Source organism: Muscardinus avellanarius (genome assembly GCF_963383645.1).
Source record: "Muscardinus avellanarius genome assembly, chromosome: 15".
NCBI lineage: Eukaryota > Metazoa > Chordata > Mammalia > Rodentia > Gliridae > Muscardinus > Muscardinus avellanarius.
This window is the reverse complement of record NC_137801.1, coordinates 25098300-25121937: the sequence shown is the minus strand read 5'-3', so window position 1 is coordinate 25121937 and position 23638 is coordinate 25098300. Positions and strand designations below refer to the sequence as shown.

Genomic DNA, 23638 nt, shown 5'->3' with positions numbered 1-23638 from the left:
AAGGTATAAAAAATTTCAACTCATCCCTCCCACCTGCCTTTCTGGCCATATCTTTCAACACTTACTAAGCCTAGCCTCCATCCCATGATGAACTCCTCCAATTCTTCCTATTCCCTCCACACCTCATGATCTCACCAATCCAACGCCTAGGTTTTAACCCACTTGCATCTGCAGACAATTTTTAAAAAAATCTACCCACCAGTTTTCTACTTGGAAAAATCTTCTTCCTACGTTTTCCAATTCACACGTCACTTCCTGTGGGAGAATCATCCCGGACTGTCTGTGGTGGCTCATAGCCCTTTCTCTTTATGTCCATAGGACCATGTACACATTTTTAATTGAACAATTTCTGTGGAGTGATAGCTGGTTGTTGAAATGTCTAATCCATCTTTCCCACTTGATAATGAGCCCCTAGGGGATGAATATCATGTTGCATTTATCTTTGGATTGCTAGTATTTGGAAGAGTGCCTGGCACAAGGTCGGTGCTCAATAAATGTTCATTAAATGTTCAAATGCCCCAGCAGCCTCTCCTGCACAAAAGAACACACCGAGAGCCCATTTGACACAATGGATTGAATGCTGAAGTGGAAATGAGGATACTGAATTTTATCTCAGGTTCACCCACCCACCCACCAGCTGTGTCACCAAGCATAGCATGGATGTGAGGACATCAGAGTATCCTTTTGGGACTCGTATCTGATCGTGCAAGGACTCGACTGCTCACCCCTAAACGTATCCCTTTTTCTTCCCAGAAAGGAAAGCCTTGGAAGTCTTCTCAGGAGAGTCATGGCGCATAATCCAGAACCCCCGGCAGAGACCTCAATCATCAAGTTCAAGGGTCAAGACTTTGACTCCTTGCGGGATCATTGCCTAAGCAGGGGCCAGCTATTCAAGGATGAGACATTCCCTGCTGATGTGTCTTCCATAGGCCAGAAGCTCCTCCAGGGTAAAAGCCTCACTGTGCTGGAGTGGAAGCGGCCACAGGTGAGCCAGCACTCCAGCTCTGGGGCCCTCGGGCTGCCTGCCATGGTACCTCCCAGTGAACAGTGGAAGGGCCTGAGACTTGATTTTCACAGTGGGACAGGAAGACCCTATGCCAGGAGCATACCCAGATCCTTGGATTTAATCCAGTTCTAACACCCAGTACACCACTCAATTACCATGCCTTGGCTCTCTCACTGGGGAAATGGGAAGCCATAGGTATGAGGGCTATGGTAGTTGGTCTTTAGGGTCTCTCCCTCCTCCATAATTGAGCTCATCTCTCAGTCTGTCATCCTTTCTTATCTTCGGTTGTCAGTGTCTTTATATTCTTTTCTCCTTCCCTATTAGAATTTACTCAAAGGGAATATATCATGACATTTATTCTATAGGATGAATTTAAATAATTTCCCGGCCTCTCTTTTTTATATTCACGCTCTCAATCTTGTAAAGGCTTGATCACCTGTAAAAGAACCTCAGACATCCACTGTGAAATTAGGGAGCTGTTTCAGGGCAGCATTCAAACCACCCTGACTTGGCGACCTCAGCAAATGGCCACTAGCTCCACCTTGCAGAGCCCTGGTGGTTTTTCTAGAATTGTCTCAATTTTATAAGAGCATGAAACTCCACAGGGAATTTCTCAGCAGACTCAAATTTTTCACAATTCATGAGAACTGCTACCGATGCAAAGGAGTCGCAGCGAGGATTCTGATGCCCCAACCTCCTGTTCATGAGAACACAGGACAAGGAAGACTCATATAAAGTTTAGTAAGCAAATGATGTTACTACCAACAGTGGATACTGAACACTGATTGGACGTCAAGATCTCTACTGAACACTTTCAAGAAAGCTGGATCATATTATACAGAAAAGGTGTCTTCTGATGGTGTTTAGTAAAAGGCTGTGAGACCCCCTGATCCCCAGAAGTATCTGTCTGGTCTGTGGATAGTTAGTTCAGTATAATAGGAAAGACAACTCAAGACTTCCTGAGATCAGGAGGTGACACCTCTTGTTTACAATAGGACACATTTGTATCTCTGGGGAAGGAACGATGAGAGGAGATCAGGTGGGGGCCAGTGACTCTCTTCTCTGGTCTTCATCTCTTCAGAAGAACAAAGGTAGAGAACTCTTTGTAAAGATATTCTGGAGGATCACTTTTTTTCCCTTTGTTATTTCGAGTTGTTGCAATTCTTTTAGCAAGTGGTGGTTATTTTAACTTTTTCTTCACAAGGTGCTGAGCAATAGATGTGACACCATATTTAAAGTATTGGGGAACTTATAACATTTTTATTTTTAAAAGGTTGTGAATTTCTTATCTATTCTAGCAACATGTCAACTTGTGGTGTCTTTGGGGAACAAGGAGAAACTGAGGCAAAGAATTAAAATAATGTTACAGAATCACACCAGGAACCCAAAAGAGAGGCAAGGAGGGGTCATCTGTATATTTCCTTCACTACTCTCCTTATCCCCAAATCCATGAATTCTAGGAGGGGGTCATTTTTTATTCCAACATTTTTTTAAATATCGTATTTCTCTGTGCTTCTTTTTACAATTGGCTGTACTTACATTTGTTTAGTACTTTCCGGAACTCTTCACCTGCTTTTTGCTTCTTTGTAGCCTTTGTTTTTTAAATTTATATAACAGAAAACTAAAATTCAGACATGTGATATGACTTAGCCAAAATGACACCGTTATGGAGGGATGGACCCAGGATTTAAACTAAGGCTCCTGACCCCATAAGCTACACGTTTCCTCACATGGACTTGAGTGCCTAACAGGGTATTGTGATGATCTGGATCAATGAATGAGGAGAGAGCTGATGAATGAATGGTGATCTACAGTGCATGGTGTGTGTTTCAGGCTCAAGTGTGCAGTGGAGAAAGCGTGGGTTGACATCTTTCCAAGTAGAATGGCAGGAGAGAAAGCCAATGTCCTCATCCCTCTAATTACTTTCCCAGAGTCACACATCTAGACAGTGGTAGAGCTGGGGTTTTTTACTGGTGTGTGTGTGTGTGTGTGTGTGTGTGTGTGTGTGTGTGTGTGTGGTAGTATTTGGGTTCCTGGAAGCCCTTCTACCTCTGGGCTATACTCCCAGACCTATTTTATACTTTTTATTTGGAAACAGGGTCTCTTAAGCCAGCACGGCTGGCTTCAAACCTGCACGATCCTCCTGTCTCCACCTCCCAAGTGTGGGGTTTGCAAGTGTGCACCACCACGCCTGGCTAGAGCTGGGATTTGAACCCTGGAGTCTGGCCCCAAGGCCTGAACTCCTGATGCCACATTATCTTGTCCCTATAAGGCCTCATCATAAGCAGACGTCCTATTCTGGGCTCTTGCTAGCCACTATTAAATATTTATGTGCCATTAAAATCTCCTATCTTGTGTGGGTAGCCAAGAATCAATCTCTCTGTAAAATAGCTCTCTGTTTTTATGTCCTGCTGTTATTTCCACTTTGTAGGTGAAAAATAATGGGGATAAAAATAGTACCTGTACCTCACATGATTATTTTAAGAAATAAATGGGTACAATTCTTAGAACAGTGTCTAGCACATTGTGAGTACTTACTAAATACTAGCTAGCTATGGTTGCTGTGACGAATTAGAAGGGATGCCATTGGATGGCAGCCTCAGGGCTGTCCTCCAGCATTCTTGAGTTTTCATGGTCCAGGCATCTCAGCTCAGCCCTCAGTCAGTCTCAGCACATTTCCAAGGAGAAATGTGGGACAGAGGAAACCATCACGGTGGCTGAGGAGATGCCGGTAGGGAGTGTGAAAAATGCCTTTCTTCTCGTGTTTTGCATTCTGTCACTACATTTTAAATTTTTATTTATTTATTTATTTTGTGTGTGTGTGGTAGTTGGGATGGAACCAAGGATCCTTCTACCTCTGGGTTACACCACCAGACTTATTATTATTATTTTTTTTTAATTTGGAAAGAAAGTCTCACTAAATTGGTGAAAGCCTCACTAAGTTGCTGAGGCTGGCTTTATGATCTTCCTGTCTCAGCCTCCCAAGTACTGGGATTACAAGCCTGCACCACTACACATGGCTGCTTCACTGCATTTTTAATTGGTGCATTATGATTATACATACTAGTGTTATTCATTATTATATATTTGTACACACACATAACAATTTGAGTCAGTTTTATTCGATACCTCCTCTTTTCTCCCCTCATCCCTCCCTGGCCCCCTTTCTCTACTTTACTTTATCAGCACTTTTAGAAGGTTGCCTCTCAGCCCTACAGATTGCTTAGTTTCTGTCTAGAAGTCTGGTTAGTGTTTCTTAAACTTCAACCCTCTGTGGCTGAGGAGGCACCCAGCTTCCTTAGCTCATCTCCACATTCTGTTCTTTTCTAGACAGTAGAGAGCCCCATAATCCAAGAAACTTCTAACCACCATGGACATCATTTACCTTGACTATTCATCCTGGCTCCATGGAATCAACAATAACCTGACAGTCGGGGCAAGAAAACCAGGCTCAGCTTTCTATGCCTGATGCAGAAAAGTTTTGTGTCTCATACTTATCTCTTTCTTTCTCCCCTCCTCCCTTTCTCATTTTCTTTATCTACCATTTTCTTTCTCTTCCTCTTGTCTTCCCTCCTTCTAAATATTAACCTAATCTACGTTGCAGCTCAAACTATGAAGCAGAAGTTCCTTCAAACCTGCTTCATTCTGTTCCTCCCTGTTTAAGGAATTTCCGCCACTCCTCCCTCAGTCAGGTTCTGCAAAAGCCTGGGACCTTGAGGTGAGGGGACTCTACAACCCCTTGATCTTAATGCTTCCTGTAACCTCTGGTCTCAGCAAGAGGCAATACTAAGAATTACTATGATACATGGGGTATCTGTGTAATATTTCTCTATACTTTCAGTGGCCTTCTTTTAGGAGAACTTTTATTTCATGGATAATAACAATAACAAATTCCATTTATCAACTGTGTACATGTGTTAGGTATTATGCTAAGCACTTTATGTGCAATGTTTCATTTAATTACCTTCACAATCTTTTAAGGCAGATAATATTATTATCCTTACTAGTAGATCAGCCTGTCCTAGAGAGCTTTCTGAGATGATAGAGATGTTCTTTCTACATGGTTAATGCTATAGCCATTAGTCACAAGTGGCTATTGAGTACTTGAAATGTAGCTGATGTGCCTGAGGGATTAAAGTTTTAATTTAATTTAATTTAAATTCGTTTAAATCTAGACACCTATAACTTATGGCTACCATATTGGACAGCACATTGTAGATGGTGGATTTTCACAAAAGTAATCAATGTGTGTCAGATTGAGGAATTGAAATTTCATCTTTGTCCTCATTTTATAGTGAAAAACATTTCACTTCTCAACTGAAAAATGAGCTGTGTGCTCAAATCATATTGTTTAATGAGTGCCCAAGCTCATCATACAGTCCCATTGTGGATCCAGTCGATGGCCATCCCAGGGCAAAACCCTGCCCATCCAGGCAATGGTGTCCATCTTTACGTAGCCAGAAAAGTTTCAGAAGGGATTGCTCACTAGAAATGGTTCACCTGGGACCAAAATTTGTTCTTCAGAAAAGGTCAAGGTGGAAAAGTGGGGATATGGGTGAAGGGTAGGTTGTGAGGATTTCTCGTCAGGACACAGGTTACAGAAGGTGACAGATGTGACTACCAGTGGCCAATTTCCATTGAGCCAAAGAACTTTGATGCCAATCTCTCAAAGCCCCTTCAAAGAAATAGAAAAGGGAGTACATTGCAACCTATCCAAGTCTAAAGTCTGGCTACCATCCAAAAGGGCCAAAGGTAAAATGCTAAACACATCTCTCATGCAGAGCAGCACGTGGTATGGAAAGTCATGAGTGCCTTGGAAGACAGTGCAGGGAGATACAGATGCTGTTACAATGGGAGAGACACAGGGGTCAGTGGCAAGTGTGGTGGCACTTCAGAGAGGCTGATCTCTAAGATCCCAGCAGCTCCTGCATTTGTGATTCCTTATCACCCCAAACTTTGCCTAAAGAAAGGGCCTCAATCCTAAGATTACTTGGATTGATTATTGCCAATGGCTTCTGTATTATTTGGGGTTCTCCAAGACACAGAGCCAATAAAACATATTCTACTGAAACATATATATGCACGATATAAATTTTACTTATTTACTATCAGTAAATTTATTGATAAGTATATTGATAATATGTCCTTATATATATATATCCTAACATATATACCCTACTTATATATTTACATATTCATTTTAATAATATGTCCTGTTGACATGTTTACTAGGAAAGACTTATTGTGAAGCATTGGCTCACATGATTATGGGGGCCCAGGATATGTCATCTGCAAGCCAGAGCTCCAGAAAATTATGAAAACTCAGTTGGGTGCCTGAGAACCAAAGGAACCACTGGGGTAATTCCAGTCTGAGGATAGAGAAAGACTGATGTGTCAACTCCATCTTTTGTTCAATTTGGGCCCTCAGTGAATTTGTGGGATGCCCCCCCATCACACACAGAGACATGCTAGAGGGAAAATCTGCTTTACCAAGTCCACCAATTCAAATGCTAATCTCATTCCCAAACATCCCCACAGACACACCTGAAAATCATATTTACCAAACATCTGATCTGTCTGTGATCCAGTTGTGTTGACATATCAAATTAGCCATCACAGCTTCCTTCTGTACGCCTGGGTGTTTGTCTGAGCCCTCAAAGGCCCAGACCATGTCACTGAATCAGAAAACATTAAAGCAGAGAGGACTCTGTTGGTGTGGTCAGTGAGGAAGAGCAAGGTTCTGTGTGTGTGTGTGGAACTGCCTAATTCCTACCTTGCTTTCTGTGTGACCTGGAATAGATCACTCAACTTCTCTGAACCGACTTCTTCACCCTTACTGGGTCTCTGAATCATCTAAGGAGCTGCATCTATCTTGAACTCTACCTCTGACTGACCTACTAAATAAAAGTTGTGGAAGGTGGGGTCTCAGCCACCTCCATGTCTGTGAAGCTACCTGGTGATTCTGAGTCACTTTGGGGTGGTAGTTCACATGATTTTATCTAGGATTTTATCACACTGACTTCACCATAATATGCCCTGCCCACCTGGTGACAGGGACCTGCCAAGGTCAGAGCATTTCCACCTCTTACAGTTCCTACCTATTTTCTGTATGGGCTTCAACTCAGGAAGTCAACCTGATGGATAGAAATTTTTCTGGGCCTCATTTTCATCCCCCCACCTACCCTGTTTTGGAGTGGTCTGTCAAGGCTGTAAAAGTCAAGACAGGAAAAAAAAAATAGGCATGTAATGAGAGGGATAGGTGAGTGCCTATTTTGTTGCAGACAATTCCACACTGGATATTGACTATCAAGTTTATGTTTGAAATAATCACTACTTAATTTTCATCACATTAAAACATTGTTCTATTCCTCATTAAGTAATGTTTTTGTTTTTTTCATTATAACCTGTGTGGTTTTGGTAAATCATAAGCAGTTGTGTGCTCATCAAGTGCTTTCCTAGCACTTATTGACATAAATTTTTGTTTTCCTTTGGTTATTTCATAGTATTATATGTGCCTGATATGAAACCATCCCTGCACTCGGCATTTCTGTGGCAAATAAATTAGTCAAAATCAGGCTGATGTGCGTGGGGTGTCTGTGAAGGTGTGCGCCTGTGTGTGCTGGTGAGTGTATGTGTGTTTTGTGGGCTTTTTGAATGGTAACGGGATCATTTTTTCTTCTTAATGCTGAAATGATTAATGACATAGAAATTGTCTATTCCCTTAAAGTTTGAGAGGAGTCAGCAGAAAAATTGCAAATACCCAGAAGCCTTTAGAGGCATATTTGGCATATATTCTTCAATAACTTAAAAATACTATCCCAAAGTTATTGGTCTTTTGGGTTATTTACTAACTTGAATCATTTTTAAAATGTTAATTTTTGTCAGAAAAGTGCTAGTATTTCCATATGGACTGGCATAAAATCTTGCATCATGTTTTTATATTTTAAAAGCCCTTTTTTTTTATTAAGGGTTGAACACAGGATGTTTTACCTCTGGCCTACACACCGGCCTTTTTTATTTTTTCTTTTGAAGTTGTCTTGCTAAGTTGGTACAGCTGGCCTTGGACTTGAGATCCTCTTGTCCCAGACTCCCAAGTACTGTAATTACAGGCATGCATCACCACCTAAAGTCCTTTTTTATTTCTAATCTTATTCGTCTGTCTCTATCATATTTGCCAAAGGTTAGGTCTATGTAAAATCCCCACCCCAAATAGAACAATTTATTTACTCTGCTAATCTTGCTGTTTTTTTTTTTTTCCTGATTCATTCACATGTTCTCTTTATCACTTCCTTCCTCCTATTTTTGGGAGGTCCATTTGTCTTTTTCTTTCTAATTTCTCTGAATTGATGGCTTAATTCTTGTTTTTATCCTGTCTATTAATAAGTGCATTTGAGGCTATGGGTTTGTCTGTGAGCATAGCCATCTTAATTTTGCAGACAGTACAGGAGAAGAGAGTCAATAGCTATTGAACATGTGCCCTGTCAGATGCTGTGCTAAGCATCTCCCGCCCTTCCTCATTTGCAAAATGAAAGGACTCCTACTGCTTTGCAAGGCGGTTTGGAGCCTGCAGAGGACAATCCAAGAATAAAGCACCTAGCCCTCAGCCAGGTTCCAAAAATGGCAGCCATCACCTTGTTTCATCATTTGATTCTTTCAACTGTCCTTACATTTTGTTCCCATTTTAACCATGAGGAGACTGAGCCTCAGCAAAGAAGAGGAACCGGCTCAAGGTCTCCAGGTCACCCGGGAGAGGAAGAAGGGCAGAAGTTCACAGCAGGTCTGTCTGAAGGGACCCTCAGAGCACATTCCCCTCCTATTCAGTAACAGGAGAGGAGCCAGCAGGAAACAGCAGAAGACCTGGGCATGTACCATGGAAAGAGAGTAAATGCTCGGCAGGTGTCACACGCGTGTAGTACCAGCGACTCGGGAGGCTGAGGCAGGAGGATTACAAGTTTTTGTCCAGCTTGGGCAACTAAGCAAGACCCTGTCTCAATGAGACCCTTTGCAACTCAGTGAGATGCTGTTTCAAAATAAAGAATAAAAATAGGGCTGGGGGTATTGCTCAGAGATAGAATGCCCCTGGGTTCCACACTCCCAGTACCACAAAGATAAATAAATAAATAAATAAATAAATAAATAAATAAATAAATAAAATAAAAAGGGATGGAGATGTAGCTCACTGGTAGAACACACCTGAGTTCAATCCACAGTAAAAAAAAAAAAAAAAAAAAAAAAAAAAAAAAAAAAAAGAGTAAAATCACCTTTCTTGTAGGTCCAAAAACCCTCTGGCCTCCACTCTGTAGTTTCTCTGAGAAATCAAAAGGAGGATCACGAATATTTCCACTCAAAACAACAGGCCACCTTCGAGACCCTAGTTCCTTTTTCCAAGAGAAGTTGCCTTTTTAGAAGAGAAGGGATGTTGGGTGTGGTGGCACACGCTCATAATCCCAGCATTCGGGAGGCTGAGACAGGAGGATCAGGGTTCGCAGACAGCCTCAGCTACTTAGTGAGGCCCTGTGCAACTCAGTGAGACCCTGTTTTAAAATAAAGAATAAGGCCGGGTGTGGTGGCTCACGCTTGTAATCCCCGCGCTTGGGAGGTGGAGACAGGAGGATTGCACTGGTTCGGAGCCAGCCTCGCTGGCTTAAGAGACCCTGTTTCCAAATTAAAAAAAAAAAAAAATATATATATATATATATATATATATATATATATATATATATATATAATAGATCTGGGAGTGTAGCCTGGAGGTAGAAGGGCTTCCAGGAACCCCAGTACCACCAAAAAATAATTAATAATAATAATATAATAATAAAAAAGAATAGAAGATAGTGCTGGAGGTGTAGCTCAGAGGTAGAATGCCCCTGGGTTCTATCCCCGGTACCAAAAAAAAAAAAAAAAAAAAGAAGAAGAAGAAGAAGAGACAATTATCAGTAACTGAGGTGCCACGTAGTCACATAGTCATGTTCAGCCTGGCTCCCAGCCCCACACAGCCAAAGCCTCTCAGGCCCTTCTTCCCTGGTTGCTTGGGTTGGGGGAGACTCCCAGTCCCTCTTGGCCTTGGCTCTAGCAGAAGAGGCCTTCGAGTGCCTCCCCCAGTGTCTGATGAGGTCAGTTAGTTACTGGGAAAGCAGAGAAGGTCAGGTAGGAAGATGCCCTCAGCTGGACGATGCGTTTGTAGCGGGACACACCTTTGATCGTCCTGTCTGGGTCCCTACCAGGAAACTCCTGCGGATTAGGAAGGGCTGGCAGTTTTCTCATGGTGCTAGATTCTTTACTTATATGGCTGTTGGGCAAATGAATGCCTTTCTATTGTTTACTTTCTATATTTTCTATACTTTCTATTGTGTGGCCCTGCTTCCTGGGGACTTATTTGTGAATGCAAAAAATGATACAGGAGTAATTACCAATTTATGAAAATTACCCAAGAGAAATCAGGGAGAGCTGCACAGAGAGGTCTGTGGGATAACCCGAGAGCTCTTAGTAGGGACAAACCTAGAGGCGCGCTGAGCTCTGCGGTAGGATCTGGACCTTCAGCCCAGTGTGCCCCCAAAGTGTCTGGGGATCCCCCTTAGGAGCTCACAGTCCTCAAGTCTGCTGGCTGGAGGTAGAGAAAAGGCGGGGCGCTTCCTCCCTGAGTCTGTGGGTGAGTCAGGGACCAGCAAAGACCTGAGTCAGGTGCATCTTGCTTGTGTGGCTCATGGCTGGATTCGGAGCTAGAATCTGGAATGCCCCGGCTGAATTCTGAGAGATGCTGTTTCAGAAGAAAAACTTTACTATGCAAAGTTATACGGCGTTATTATACTTTTAAGTCTCATCTAATGACTGAATCCTGTTCATTTTTTGTTGATTTGTTTATGACCTTTTAATAAAACACTGGCTTACTGGAACTCAAAGAGCTGCCTATCCAATATAAGGATTTCGGGTCCTTATTCATGTGGTCTCCTTATGCAGTTTGCTGGTGTGTTTATTGGCCATCTTGTCAGTTACACATACACCCCTTTGTCACCTGCTTGCCCGAGAGCTGTAAAACCTGAGAATTGAAAGGAACTTTCCTAATTCAGACTTTAGGCACCTATTTAAAAATTAACCTCTATCCTTCAAAGACACAATGAATGATGTCATAGGTACCACACCAGGACATAAAGGAGTGAAAGGTGGTCATCGTTTTTCTCCTTCTCTCCTAAGGATTTATCCAGTGGTCCCCCTCACTTCATCCTGAAAGGTGTGAGCAGATTTGACATCCAACAAGGGATAGCCGGTAAGAACTCAGTATCTTCCCTCCCAGCCCCTGGATTTCACCTGGGGAATTACCATGCCTTAGGCCGAGTTGATGGAAGCCGACCTGCCTCCAGCACATGATCCACCTAATGGTTTTTTTTTTTTAACCTTAGTGGAGAAGTTGTACCTGAAAGTGTCTTTGAGACTCCTGCAGAGGGTAGTACCTGGTATAAAATACCATTCAAAGAACTGATGGCAGTGAAGGTGAAAGGAGACCCAGGGAATATGTATCTTTAAAAGGGATCATGATGATATCCAAGGAGAAACTCAAGGCCACACAGCCCTAAAGGGGAAGAGGAAAGAACTCCTAGTTGTGCTAGAGTGGCCCCTGCATGGGTAGGGGTTGAGCAAATCTCAGCAAAGGAAAATACAGGTCTATTTTGCATAGCAGTACAAAGCACCATTGCCACCTATACAGGCAGCAAACATTGCTGTGACTTCAGCTCCAAGAACCTCTGGTGAAAAGAGGCTCCAGCTGTGTTGAAGCCCGGCCAGGGCTCCCCTATCTTCCTTCCCTCATCACCCAGATTACCACCACTACCACAGCCAATACCAGCCCCTTCTCTATCTTGCTTAGAACTGGCTCCAATTTTCCTCTCTTAGCCAGATTTTATTATAAAAATGAGTATGCTTAATTAAAAAATCTGAAATATTCCCCAATCAGAAGCTTTTTGAGTGCTCACATGATGCTACAAGTCGAATATCCCACACCTAGCCTCACACAACAGGTTGCAATCCAAATGCTGGTACACTAAAAATCCTGCTGAAAATGACCTGCAGGCTATGTTTTTAAGGCGTATTGAAGCGTAAGTGGGTTTCATGTTTAGGCTTGGGTCCCTCCCCAAGATAGATCATTACATATGATGTAAATCTTCCAAAAATTCAAAAAATCCAAAATCCACAACTCTTCCGGCCCCAAGCATTTCAAATAGATTCTCAACCTGTATTCAGAATAAGGGATGCCTATACTGGTGGCCAGGACCTGTGAAATCACAAGGTGGCGCTTCCTGATGTGTCGAGTTGGCTATTCACAGCTTTCTCCTCTTCCAGGGGACTGCTGGTTCCTGGCAGCGCTGGGCTCCTTGACCCAGAATTCCCAGTGTCTGCAGAAGATCCTGATTGAGCAAAGCTTCTCACAGCACTACGCAGGGATTTTCCGTTTCCGGGTATGTGCACCACTGTGATGCTCTTGTATGATGGGGTGCTCTTTAAGCCCAAAGGAGGTGAGTCTTGAATATTCTCCTGGCCTGGGAGCCTGAGATGAGAGGGACAGTCATGCGTCAGTCGCCCTGCCTGCCCAACCTCACAAAAATGGATTCCAGTTTAGGACCTGGCCACTCATAGGAAAGATGAGAATTCAACTGTTTTCACTGAAAGAAGAAACCATAGGAACAATTACCAAAAAAAGAGTCATCTAGCCAGAACCCCGTAACTATCATTGAGTTCTTGTCTCTATGTCTATTCCTGGGCTGTGTCCTGTTATTTTGATTCTACAGTGTTACAGGAAGTTGTAACATCTGGGAAGATAGGTTCTCTTTCCTTATTTATTTTTTTTCTCAAAAATATCATTTCACATTTATACTGCTAGGGGTATTTAAAAAAAACTCCTAATTAAAAAGAAAGACACCATGATGTAGAAAGGAGAAACATTAAACTTGTGTGTGTGTGTGTGTGTGTGTGTGTGTGTGTGTGTGTGTGGTATTTGGGGTGGAACCCAGTGGCTTTCTACCTCCGGGCTATACTCCCAGACCTATTTTATACTTTATTTGGAAACAGGGTCTCACTAAATTGCTAAGAGCCTCACTAAGTAGCTGAGGCTGGCTTCAAACCTGTGCAATCCTCCTGTCTCAGCCTCTCAAGCGCGGGGATTACAAGTGTGCACCACCAAGCCCAGCTTAAACTTATGTATTAATGTAGAAAAATTGAATTTTTATTGTTTTAATGATTCTTTTTCCCAGAAACATGGTATATGTTCCTATTTATTCAGAACTAATTTTATGCCCTTCAATAAAATGTTATAGTTATATTTTTATATGGATGCTATACCTTTCTTGGTACATTTATTTTCAAATAATTTACCATTTTATAGGGAATGTGAAGGAAGTCGTGGTTTTTGAGAGTGGGTGGGATTTGGTTTGTTACTGTTTTCTCTTTCCAACCAGGAATCACTGGTAAAGAGAAAAGGTGTATCTTCAGAACTTACCAAGTTCTTTTATTAGTTCTTATTTTTTTCTTTGCTAGAATCTGTATTGTTTTAGATTATCTGTGATTAAAGGTAATTTTGACTCTCCTTTTAATATTCGTAGGATTTAATTTTTTTGTTTGTCTTGTCATGTTAGTCAGAAACTCACAATTTTAAATCATAGGGCATGAGTCCAATCGCTGCCTCTTTTGATTTTTGTAATAAACTTTCTTGATAGATTGTCAGATTCAATTTTCTAAAGCTTTCATGAGAATTTTTGTGTCTATTCCATGTATAGAGTTAGTTTCTAGTTTGTATTATATTAACATATTTGCTTTATGCTAGTGTTTTTTATGAACTGCTTGTTACATACATTTTGGGGACAATTTTAATAATGTTTGCTAATCACTGATTATCTTCCCTTTGAAAATAAAATAGACAAGAAACAAAGGAAAGTAGACAATCTTACCTGGCCCTGACTCCTTTTTAAATGTGACTTTTTAAAAAATAATTCTCCCAGTGTATTCGGTAGCTATTAATCTGTTTGAATATCTTATCTCTCCTGAAGTCAACCCTTGACATTTCTACTTTACCAGAAAAATCAGCTATTTCTTCTGCATCTCCAAACATATTGCTCTAGAATTGCTAATTTGATTCTCTGATAATTCATTTAATCTCTTGTAATCTGTGACTAAATCTACTTTCTCAGCCTTGGCGCTATCTTTTTATATGCATTCCTTAATACAAGTTTGTTGTACTGATTTTTTTTTAACAAATCAGCTTTTAGTTTTCATTAGGTGTCTTATATTTTCTTTCAAAGTTTTGTTTCTGTATAATTACACAGAAACTTTATATTTCCATTTTACTTTCTTATGGCTCATTTCATTGTTCTTTTTTATTTTTTGAAATTTCAATATTACAATTGTTAGTACTTTTACGTCAAAATCTTTTAGACTACAAATCTTTCTTTGAGGTATTATCTTAATCTATAAATTATGTTATAAAATGTCTTACTTTTGGAATGGAAATGCAGCTCTGTGGTAGAACACATGACTTGCCTAGCATACACAAAGCCAAACAATCTCTAGCGCCACAAAGAAGAATTACTTTTATTAATTTTAACATAACATATTTTTAATTTTGGTTTATTCTTTCATATACCTATGGGTGTGTTTCTTCAAAGTTTATTTCATTTTCAAGTAAAGTTTTACAGAAGAGAGTAATCATTTGGTTGCTGCATTTTTGTTTTATTAAATCACAGCCAAAGAATAAAATTTATACAATGTCTACACGTAGGGTGGGCATGGTGGTACAAGCTTGTAAACCCAGTGTTTGGGAGGCTGAGGTAGGAGGATCACAGGTTCCCAGACAGCCTCAAGTACTTAGTAAGGCCCTCTGCAACATCGTGAGACCTTGTTTCAAAATAAATAATAAAAAAAATAGGCCTGGGAGTGTAGCTCAGAGATAAAATGCCCCTGGGTTCAACCCCCAGTTCCACACACACACTAAAAAAATAAACATTTTCCTACATACGGGGAAGTTGCTAAACTAGTTTTACTTACGGTCAAGTTCATGATAGTTTTTGTTAATGGCTTGTAGATACACAAGGTAAATACGTATTATCCAGTGGTCATGAGTTTTATGTATTCTGGTTTGCAGATCATATTATCTACAGTTGTCTGTTTTATTTTGGCTTGCTTGAGTTATCAAATACCAAAAGAGCAATAGGAGTCCACAGAGCCGTGGTTTTGAGGCTTTATGCTTTTGGGTCTTCTGACGTGGCACATTTTCCTATTGTTTTTTTCTTTTGTTTTTTTCTTTTATTTATTTATTTTTTGGTTTTGGTAGTGGGGATTGAACTCAAGGGATTTTTACCTCTGAGATGCACCCTCCCCAACCCTTTTTATTTTGAAACAGGGCCTCACTAAGTTCCTAAGGTTGGCCTCAAACCTGCAATCCTCCTGTCTCAGACTCCCAAGAACTATCATTACAGGTGTTATCACAGCTCCTGGCTCTGTTGTATTTTTTTAGTGGTCAAAGGTTTATGATCTTGGTATCTTCTTAATAAGATAACACTTTGGATAATATCTTATGTGTTGTATTTAACACTTTGGGCTTAGAATTTCTCTTTATCTGATGTTTGTATTACCACTCCAGCTTCCTGTTATTTACATTTCCCTCTTATGTCTTTGCTTAGCTACTTATTATCAATGTCATTTTCACTATCATAGGTGTGTTTCTTATAAAAATTTCTTATTTAAAATTTATTGCTAGCCAGGTATGGTGGCGCACGCTTATAATCCCAGCATTTGGGAGGCTGAGACTGGAGGATTGCATTTCATGGACAGCCTCAGTTATTTAGTGAGGCCCTTTGCAACCCAGTAAAGTACAAAATTCTGATGGCTCTTCCAGACCCCCTCTTCTAGGAGCTGGGATTCACTTTCCTTGGTGCGTGATAGCTACCCTGTTTCCTTAACCTCACCATCTGCACATCTTACTGCTCACCATGAGGGGAACACAGGTCACAGCTGTGCCCAAACCAGCTGCAGTGCACTGGCTTGATAAGGACCATGAAGCATCTTTGCTCTGTCTCGGATGACAGCTCTGTCCTAGCCTCCTGTCTTTCTGCTCTCAAAGTGTGTCTTCAGCTGTGACAGCCTAACATCTGGGATATCCAGCTGTGGAAAAGGCCCTGTGGGTGGGAGATCACATTTACTAGCTTTAGTGGCGCCCCCGTGGCTGAGACTTACCGTCATCGAGGCTGAGGTCTGAGGCTGGAAGTCCTAATGCTCACCCCGCACAGGGGAGGCCAGCAAAGAGACTCAAAAGGCTAGCTCCGTAATGAATTTTTTTCTCATTTGGCGGTGTCCCCGGGTGAACTATTTAGAGTTGAATGCTAAAGATGCAAACAGTCTGTTTTGGAGAGGAACATCTGGCTCATTTGTGCCCTTAGCAGTGGCAGCACCAGCCAGTTTCATTTCTTCGCTGTAATGGCAGGGCCAGCATGACACAAGGACAGGAGGGCCAGAGCGAGGCTGTCACTGCTCAGCGCTCCTGAGCCATCCCCATCAGTCTGCCTCCAGGCCTTTGCTCATGTGGTCTCACCTCCTGGGATGTCTTCCCTGTGTCCCTACCACCTGCCTAAACCTTGCCTCCTCCCTCAGGCCCTTAGCTCCACCCCCATCTCATCCCTGTGCCTACCACTCTTCATGGTTAATCATGGTTACACACACACACACACACACACACACACACACACACACACACACATCTGCCCTTTGTGAACAGGAAGCACACAGAAGGTCTCAGGTGTATCATTGAAACTCACAAAGAACTTGCCAAGATGAGGACATAGTAGCAAAGTTGAACTAGAACCCATGTCTCCCTCTTTTATGACTGTTATTTCCCTTGGCAACCTCTGTCTGTGCTTAATTTTCTCCATCTGTCAATGAAGATGACGTGCCTGTGTCCTGCCTGGCAACCTGGGAGTCTGCTCTGGGTCACGTGTGTCATTGTATGGGAGTCATGTTGCATCTATGGTTTCTTTTGGTGTAGGTAGAGAGCTGCAGAAGCCCCCTCCTGCCCCACCTCATCTGAGGCATATGCTTGTCTCTCTTCCAGTTCTGGCAGTGCGGACACTGGGTGGAAGTGGTGGTAGATGACCGCCTGCCTGTCGTGGGCAAGGACTACCTCTTTGTGCATCCTCGAAAGGGCAACCAGGAGTTCTGGCCCTGCCTGCTGGAGAAAGCCTATGCCAAGTAAGTATGGGCCCTCCTCCCTGCCCAGAGCTTTGGTGCTGGCCCTGCACCCCAGTGTCTTGCCTTCACACATGCTCCCTGCCACCTGGCCCTGAGACTCTCAGAAGCTTTCCCAAATGCAAGCCATGTCCCTCAGAGCATCTGAGTCCTTGCCACATGGCTGTGTATCCTCTTTAAAACAATTGCCATGTGCAAGGGTCAGTGTTGGGGTTATCAGGAAGGACCGGGAGGCATTCAGGGAAGTGTGAGCAGGGCAGGCACCAGGCAGAGATATGCACAGACAATATTACTGGTAGGCTGGTATGAGTCCAGATGAAATACAATCATCCTTGGTAACTAAATGAGAGTAGTTCTAGGACCTCCCCACCATAGGTACTAAAATCCACAGATGGTCAAGATTGTAATATAGATGGCATAGTATTTGCATGTAACCTATGCACATCCTCCAGTATACTCTAAATCATCTCTTTGCATTGCATGTAATACCCAATATGATGCAAATGCTAAGCAAATAGTTGTTATGCTGCATTGTTTAGGGAATAATCACAAGAAAAACGTCTGCACATAATCAGTACAGACACAATTTTTTCCCCAGTGTTTTTGATTAGCTGTTGGTAGAATGGCAGATGCAGAGTCTACACATAAGCATAAGATGGTGGGCTAGCAGTGTATATCCTGGCCAAAGTCTGACGAAAGGACAGAGGAGGAAATGATCCTGACTCCCCAACCCACATGGATTCAGGCTGAGGCTGTAAGAGAAGGTGGCATCTGAGGTATGCCAGTCCAAAGAGTGAGGGGACTCGCAGGCAGAGGCCGCCCCAGCAGGAAAAGTTTGAGTCAAGCGAAGATGGAGGTGGGGCACTTTGAGCTGAGATCTAGGCCAGTGGGAGCCTGACACGGTGCCAAGGTGTCATCTTGGACTTTCTCATTCTCACATGGTTGGTTGGCATAGTGTGCTTTGGGACTACTTTCTGGTGCTGACAGCTCGAGGACTTATAAGTATTCAATCCACATGTTTTACTTAGGCTTGGGGCTTGCTTGTATTCAACAGATGTATACTGAGCATTTCTCCGTATGCCACACACTGATCTGGGCACTTGGACAGACACTTTCGGGCTGGCTTAGGTGGACATAGGCAAGAGTGTGTGTATACATGTGTGTGAGGAGGCGGGTGCTGTCATACGGACTCCACAGGTGAAGGGAGGCTCAAACTTCCCAGAATCAGTAAACCAAAATCAAGAAGAGTAGTATAACACCCCTTTACTCCTATGAAACTGCAAAGATTAGAAATCTGGATAATGCCAAGTGTTTGCCAGGATGTGGGCACTAGGGATCCCCAAACAGCCCTGGAGAGTGTCCTAAGTCAACCTTCTGAATGGCAAGATAACAGAAGTTTAGTTACATGGGCATCTCACACCTGGTTATAAGGACACTCCTAGGAGGACACTGACTGGGAGGGTCTGAGGCTGTTCTTGAAGGTGTGTGGGGGTGCATAGAGTTACCTGGGTATGCGGGGACCATGCAGAAGATACATTCCTTGGAAAGCCATAGAGCAGCTGGAAGACACAGATCTAGTCTGCACATAGGATGGTCCTTAGAGGCTGAATGCTGGAGTAGGGCAAGAAACACTGAGCAACCAAAACACAAGGAAGTTCTTTATGGAGATGGAAATGATGTCTGCTGCAGAATGTATTTGACAAGGACACATAAAACCAAAATGGTGCCCATAAAACACCCTGAAATAGTTGTCAGGGAGAGAAAGAAAGAAAGAAAAGAAGGAGAAAATAAACAAGAGCAGGACATTGCAGTGGTGGTATTGAGAAGAAGAGGGAGAAAGATGCACATAGGAAAACAGGCAATAAGGTCTCACAAAGGTGCTCACTAGGTTGACCCCAGGGTCTGGAGAAAGGCACAGTGTTGGTTTTGTGGTGGCCCTGGCCAGGCTCTCCTCTCTGCATCCCTGCTCCTCTGTCCAGCACCTCATCCTGGCTCTGCACCTCATCTCTGCTGCCTCCTGCTAAGCTTACCTTCTTCAAGACCCTTGCTCCTCATGACTCCTCATTACAGAGTTTGGCCCAGCAGCCTCTCTGTGCTGCCCTCTGGCCTCAGCATCTACTGTCTTCTTTTCCATCCCCTCTCTTTTCCAACTCTAGCTTCAAAGAATAAGGGTTTGACTGGCCATGCTCAGCTGGATTCCCATTGGCGCCCTCAGCCATGACCAGGGTCAGTAGCTGTAGAGTCCCTCTGGACAGGAACTGTGGAAGGGACAGCGTTCCTCAGAAGGACTGTGTGGGAGACACAGCAAGTGACACATCAGAGTGAGAACCCATCACTCGCAGGTAACAAACCACACAGGACCACACCCTTGAGGAGAAAATGAGGGGGGAAAGGTTACAGATATCATTGTAACCTGTGCTTCATTTCATACATGGGGAAGCCGAGCCTCCAGCAGCAACTGGATGTCAAGTGCAGTTAGGTAACCTGGATCAGCCAAGGCTTCTGGTCACCTGACCACGGGACCGTAGTCAGCAGGACCACGGCCCCAGCCAAGTTCAGTCCCAGGCCCTACAAGGTAAAATACCTGTTTCAGTCAGTATTCTCACTGCTGTAATCCCAAACACTTGACCACCACACAATCTAGAAGAGGAAAGATCTATTTGCTCACAGTTCTGGAGATTTCAGGGATTCAGTTTGTGTCAGTCTAGTTACATTCACAGAGCTCAGGACATGGTGGTGTAAGGCAGAGAGGGAGAAAGCAAGTGCCTTGTTTTCACATTATGGAGACTAGAAGCAAGAGGGAGCAAGCTAGGGGATTCAAGAACACAAATACAGCCCTGAAGGCCACACTCCCAGGGATCTACCTCCTCTAGGCACACCCCACCCGCCTAGGTCACCACCCACTAAATCCACCATAAGAGATGTATCCACTGATGGGATTACAACCCTCATGACTTAATCGCATCAACTCTGAACATTAACGCATGAGCTATTTGGGGGGCATTCTGTATCTAAACCATGAAAATACCACAGTCCACCAGGTCCCATCCTTCTGGAACTTGCACTCTAAATGTGGAGGTGCCTCAACACCTCTTGGTGCACATTCTTTCTTTTAAGACTGCTTGTGAAAAACTAAGGCTGTTGCTCATTTCCAGTGTCAGGAAATGCTAACGTCCTTTAGCATTGGAGAATGAAGCCCAGCTAACAGCCAGGGTTGTTGAACTAGTGCACATGGTTGGGGAGGTTAATTCACTACTAAGCCACTTACAAAAACACTGCCATTATCTCTCCAGCACGGATCCCGCCCTCATCACTTTGGGGCCTCTTTTTCTCCTCACGTAAAAGGGGGTAGTGTGGAGGTTCACTGGGAGAATTAGAGAACTTGCAGAATGAAATGATGACTTTGACCCCATTTTGTTAACAGCTGACCTACAGCAATCCTTCAGCTCAAAAAGAAATGGGAAAGTGGACCTGGAATTCCCATTCCATAGCCTAAAGAAATCTAGCAGAGGATAAAACGTCTCAAACTATTAAATCTGTTCAAGAGCTTTGCCCCCACCCATCCAAAGAAGGAAGTTACGGAGTACAGGAGCAAACCAAATGGAATTACAGCATGTCAGAGCTGGAAGGATTTTTTTATGAGCATCAAACCCTGCTTTCTCACACAAACACAGTCCCCAATGTGAAAGAGGAGAAAACCGAGGCTCAGAGAGGTAAAATGGTGTGTCCCAGGTCACGGTGTTTGAGGCCTAGGTTGAACAGAAACCATTCTCCTTAGTCAGTGATATTGTTAGTCTTACAGGAAGAGATTTATCGTTTTGCTTCCTTTGGAACTGGTACAGGACCCCAACACACACGTGGTCGGCCCATCTGCCCAGATGTTGAGGCCCTCTTCCCTCCCAGGGTGCAGGCAGAGGCCAAGTGGACTCCAGGCTTTCACTTATCCTGCATTTGGGAGCCTGGAAAATAATTACTCAAGTCAGTCAAAGGTGTGAGAAAGAATCCCCATGTTTGGGGGATTTGTTTTACCCTAAAAGTCATAAAATAGAGAGGAGATGGGGGACCAGATCTGGCAGGCTTCATATCATCTTTTATAGCAACTCTGCAGGTAAGGACTGCAGCATTTCAGCATCCTGTCTGGCTCAGATTTAGCCATCTGGATTCTCCCTCCCTCGTATCACTGCAGGCAGATAGATGTTTCCCTGAAATGAGGCTGTAGCACAGGGATAAGGACGAGGAGCTCTCAGAATTCCTGGGTTCAGGTGACGAGGCACGGTGACAGTCATGCCAAGCACAGCGCCCCCCCCCCCTCTCTCTAAGCAAAGGGGACTAAGAATAGTTGCCTTTCTCCTAAAGCATTGACAGGATCTGTAAGCTCATGTTTATAAAGCAGAGAGATGCAGAGAGATAGCTCCTTGTCAAAACACTCTGCTGCTGTGGGGCCAGGCATTGTGGGTATTGTAGAAAGACAGGAGAGAACGTTCTGGAAGACACAGAGAGGAGATACTTGCCTTGGGGGTCAAAAAGCCCTTCCCAGTGTGGAGAGTGAATCTGGTGACTGCAGAAAGGTGTGGGTGTGAGACCTTTGGCAGACCCAGAGCCACAGCATCTGTGAGTGAGGAAGGGGACAGACTCCCCATACACAGCTGTCCAGGAAGAGTTCTGCTATTCTTGTAGCAGATAGACACACAGGGAGGTGGACCTTGCAGGGTCAGCGAGGCAGGGGCCATAAATGCCCTTTCCCTGATGAACGCAGGGAGCCTAACAAGGGTGCAGGGAGGGCCCCTGGGTGGACCTGCAGGAAGGCGCTGTTGCTCTGAATGGGCTCCAGAGCCCCAGCCCTTGTGAATTTCCAGTAGTCTGGGCAAGGACACATGGGACAGCAGGGCTTGAGCGTTTCAGACCTGACTGGGCCTGATCAGATCAAAAGGAGGCTCTGCGGTTGACTAACCATGTGCTCCAGAGATAAGACTCTGCTATCAGTCATAACCCAGGGTCAGGGAGGGGGAGATCAGAGCCAGTTTTGAGTGGTGGTTCCAGTAGAATTCACCTCTGTTCCCTGGGCCCTTAGCTTTCTTTAATAACAGGCTTTCCAAGTCACCCAGGAATTAGTCCTGCTTACAGTGGCTACTTGATGCATATTTACTGAAGTGAATTTACTGGAATTCTGGGTGGTCTCCTGGAAAGACGGTTACTAAGGTGGAAACAGGTGGGAAGGGAGTGTCTGGTGGCCAATAGAGGAATCTAGTCCACCCTGCTGTTTGCAGCTGAAAGGACAGTGACAGGGCAGGGCAGGGTCTTGTCTAAGGCCAAAGACCCCACTGGAGACAGCAGTGGGGACCAGGAGGCCCCTGACACCCCTCTGTGCCCCCTGGCCTCTGCTCCCTGCCCTTTGCAGTTTGCTCTGGCTCTATTTTAGCCCCCCAGGGGAAGCCACGGTTCACCCCATGGGCAGAAGCCCGACCTCTCAAAGCATATGTGGCCTGCGTGACCCCTGCTTCAATGGTGAGCACCACTGACTGGTGGGGCCACCCTCTCCCCTGGGAAACACAGCCTTTCCCCAGCCCCATGGCCCACCCACTCTGCCATGCTAAGTGGGGTTCTGGGGCTCTCCCCAGTTTAAGACCTACCCCACTCTCTTCACCAGGATGAACCTTGACTCTGAGCAGAGTCCCTCCCAGAAGCCGCCCTGTGCGCCCTGCCTGGGCGGGGCCTGTCCTCTCTGCTCCACAATGGCCCACTTGTTCTTGTAGCAGATAGGCACCCAGGGAGGTGAACCTTGCAGGGTCAGTGAGGCAGGGGCCATAAACGCCCTTTCCCTGATGAACGCAGGGAGCCTAACGAGCACGCAGCGTCTTGCGGAGGATTGTGCGCTCAAGACAGGGGAGCCAGGCATTGGATCCAGGAATTCTGTGATGGTTTACTGAGGTTTGGGGCAGGATCAGGAGGAAAGGGAGATAGGGTAATAGGGTGAGCATTTCTTGGAAGGCCAGTGGGGTAGTGGGAAGATGAAGAGGTACTCTGGAGAGCAGGACTGAGGTCTTATGTCAGGTGTGTGTGTGTGTGTGTGTGTGTGTGTGTGTGTGTGTGTGTGTGTTCTAGTACTGGGGATAAAACCTAAAACTCAGGGGCATTCTACCTCTGAGCTATACCCTCAGCCCTATTTTTTACTTTAATTTGAAACAGGGTCTCACTGAATTGCAAAGGGCCTCACTAAGTAGCTGAGGCTGTCTGCCAACCATGATCCTGCTGTCTCAGCCTCCTGAATGCTGAAATTACAAAAGTGCACGACCACACCCGGGTAGATTGGTCTCTTTCCATGTTGTTTTATCTCTCTCCTGCTTCGGGGTCAGTTCTGGGAACAGGAGCTCTGTTCTGAGTACAGAGTGGGAACAGAGGCTATGGTAGCCA

General features: G+C 44.0%; 1 protein-coding gene across 1 annotated transcript in view; it reads left to right on the top strand.

The window, feature by feature from the left end:
- Window positions 1–769: 769 nt before the first annotated feature.
- CAPN13 (calpain 13) overlaps window positions 770–23638 on the top strand; it is a gene marked incomplete at its 3' end in the record, with an annotated part of 51940 nt that continues 29071 nt past the window's right edge. Inside the window, exons 1-4 of the mRNA XM_080711224.1 lie at window positions 770–985; window positions 11198–11270; window positions 12341–12456; window positions 17094–17230. Coding sequence (XP_080567350.1) covers window positions 788–985; window positions 11198–11270; window positions 12341–12456; window positions 17094–17230 — 524 coding nt within the window. The 5' untranslated portion in view covers window positions 770–787. The remainder of the gene's footprint in view (window positions 986–11197; window positions 11271–12340; window positions 12457–17093; window positions 17231–23638) is intronic.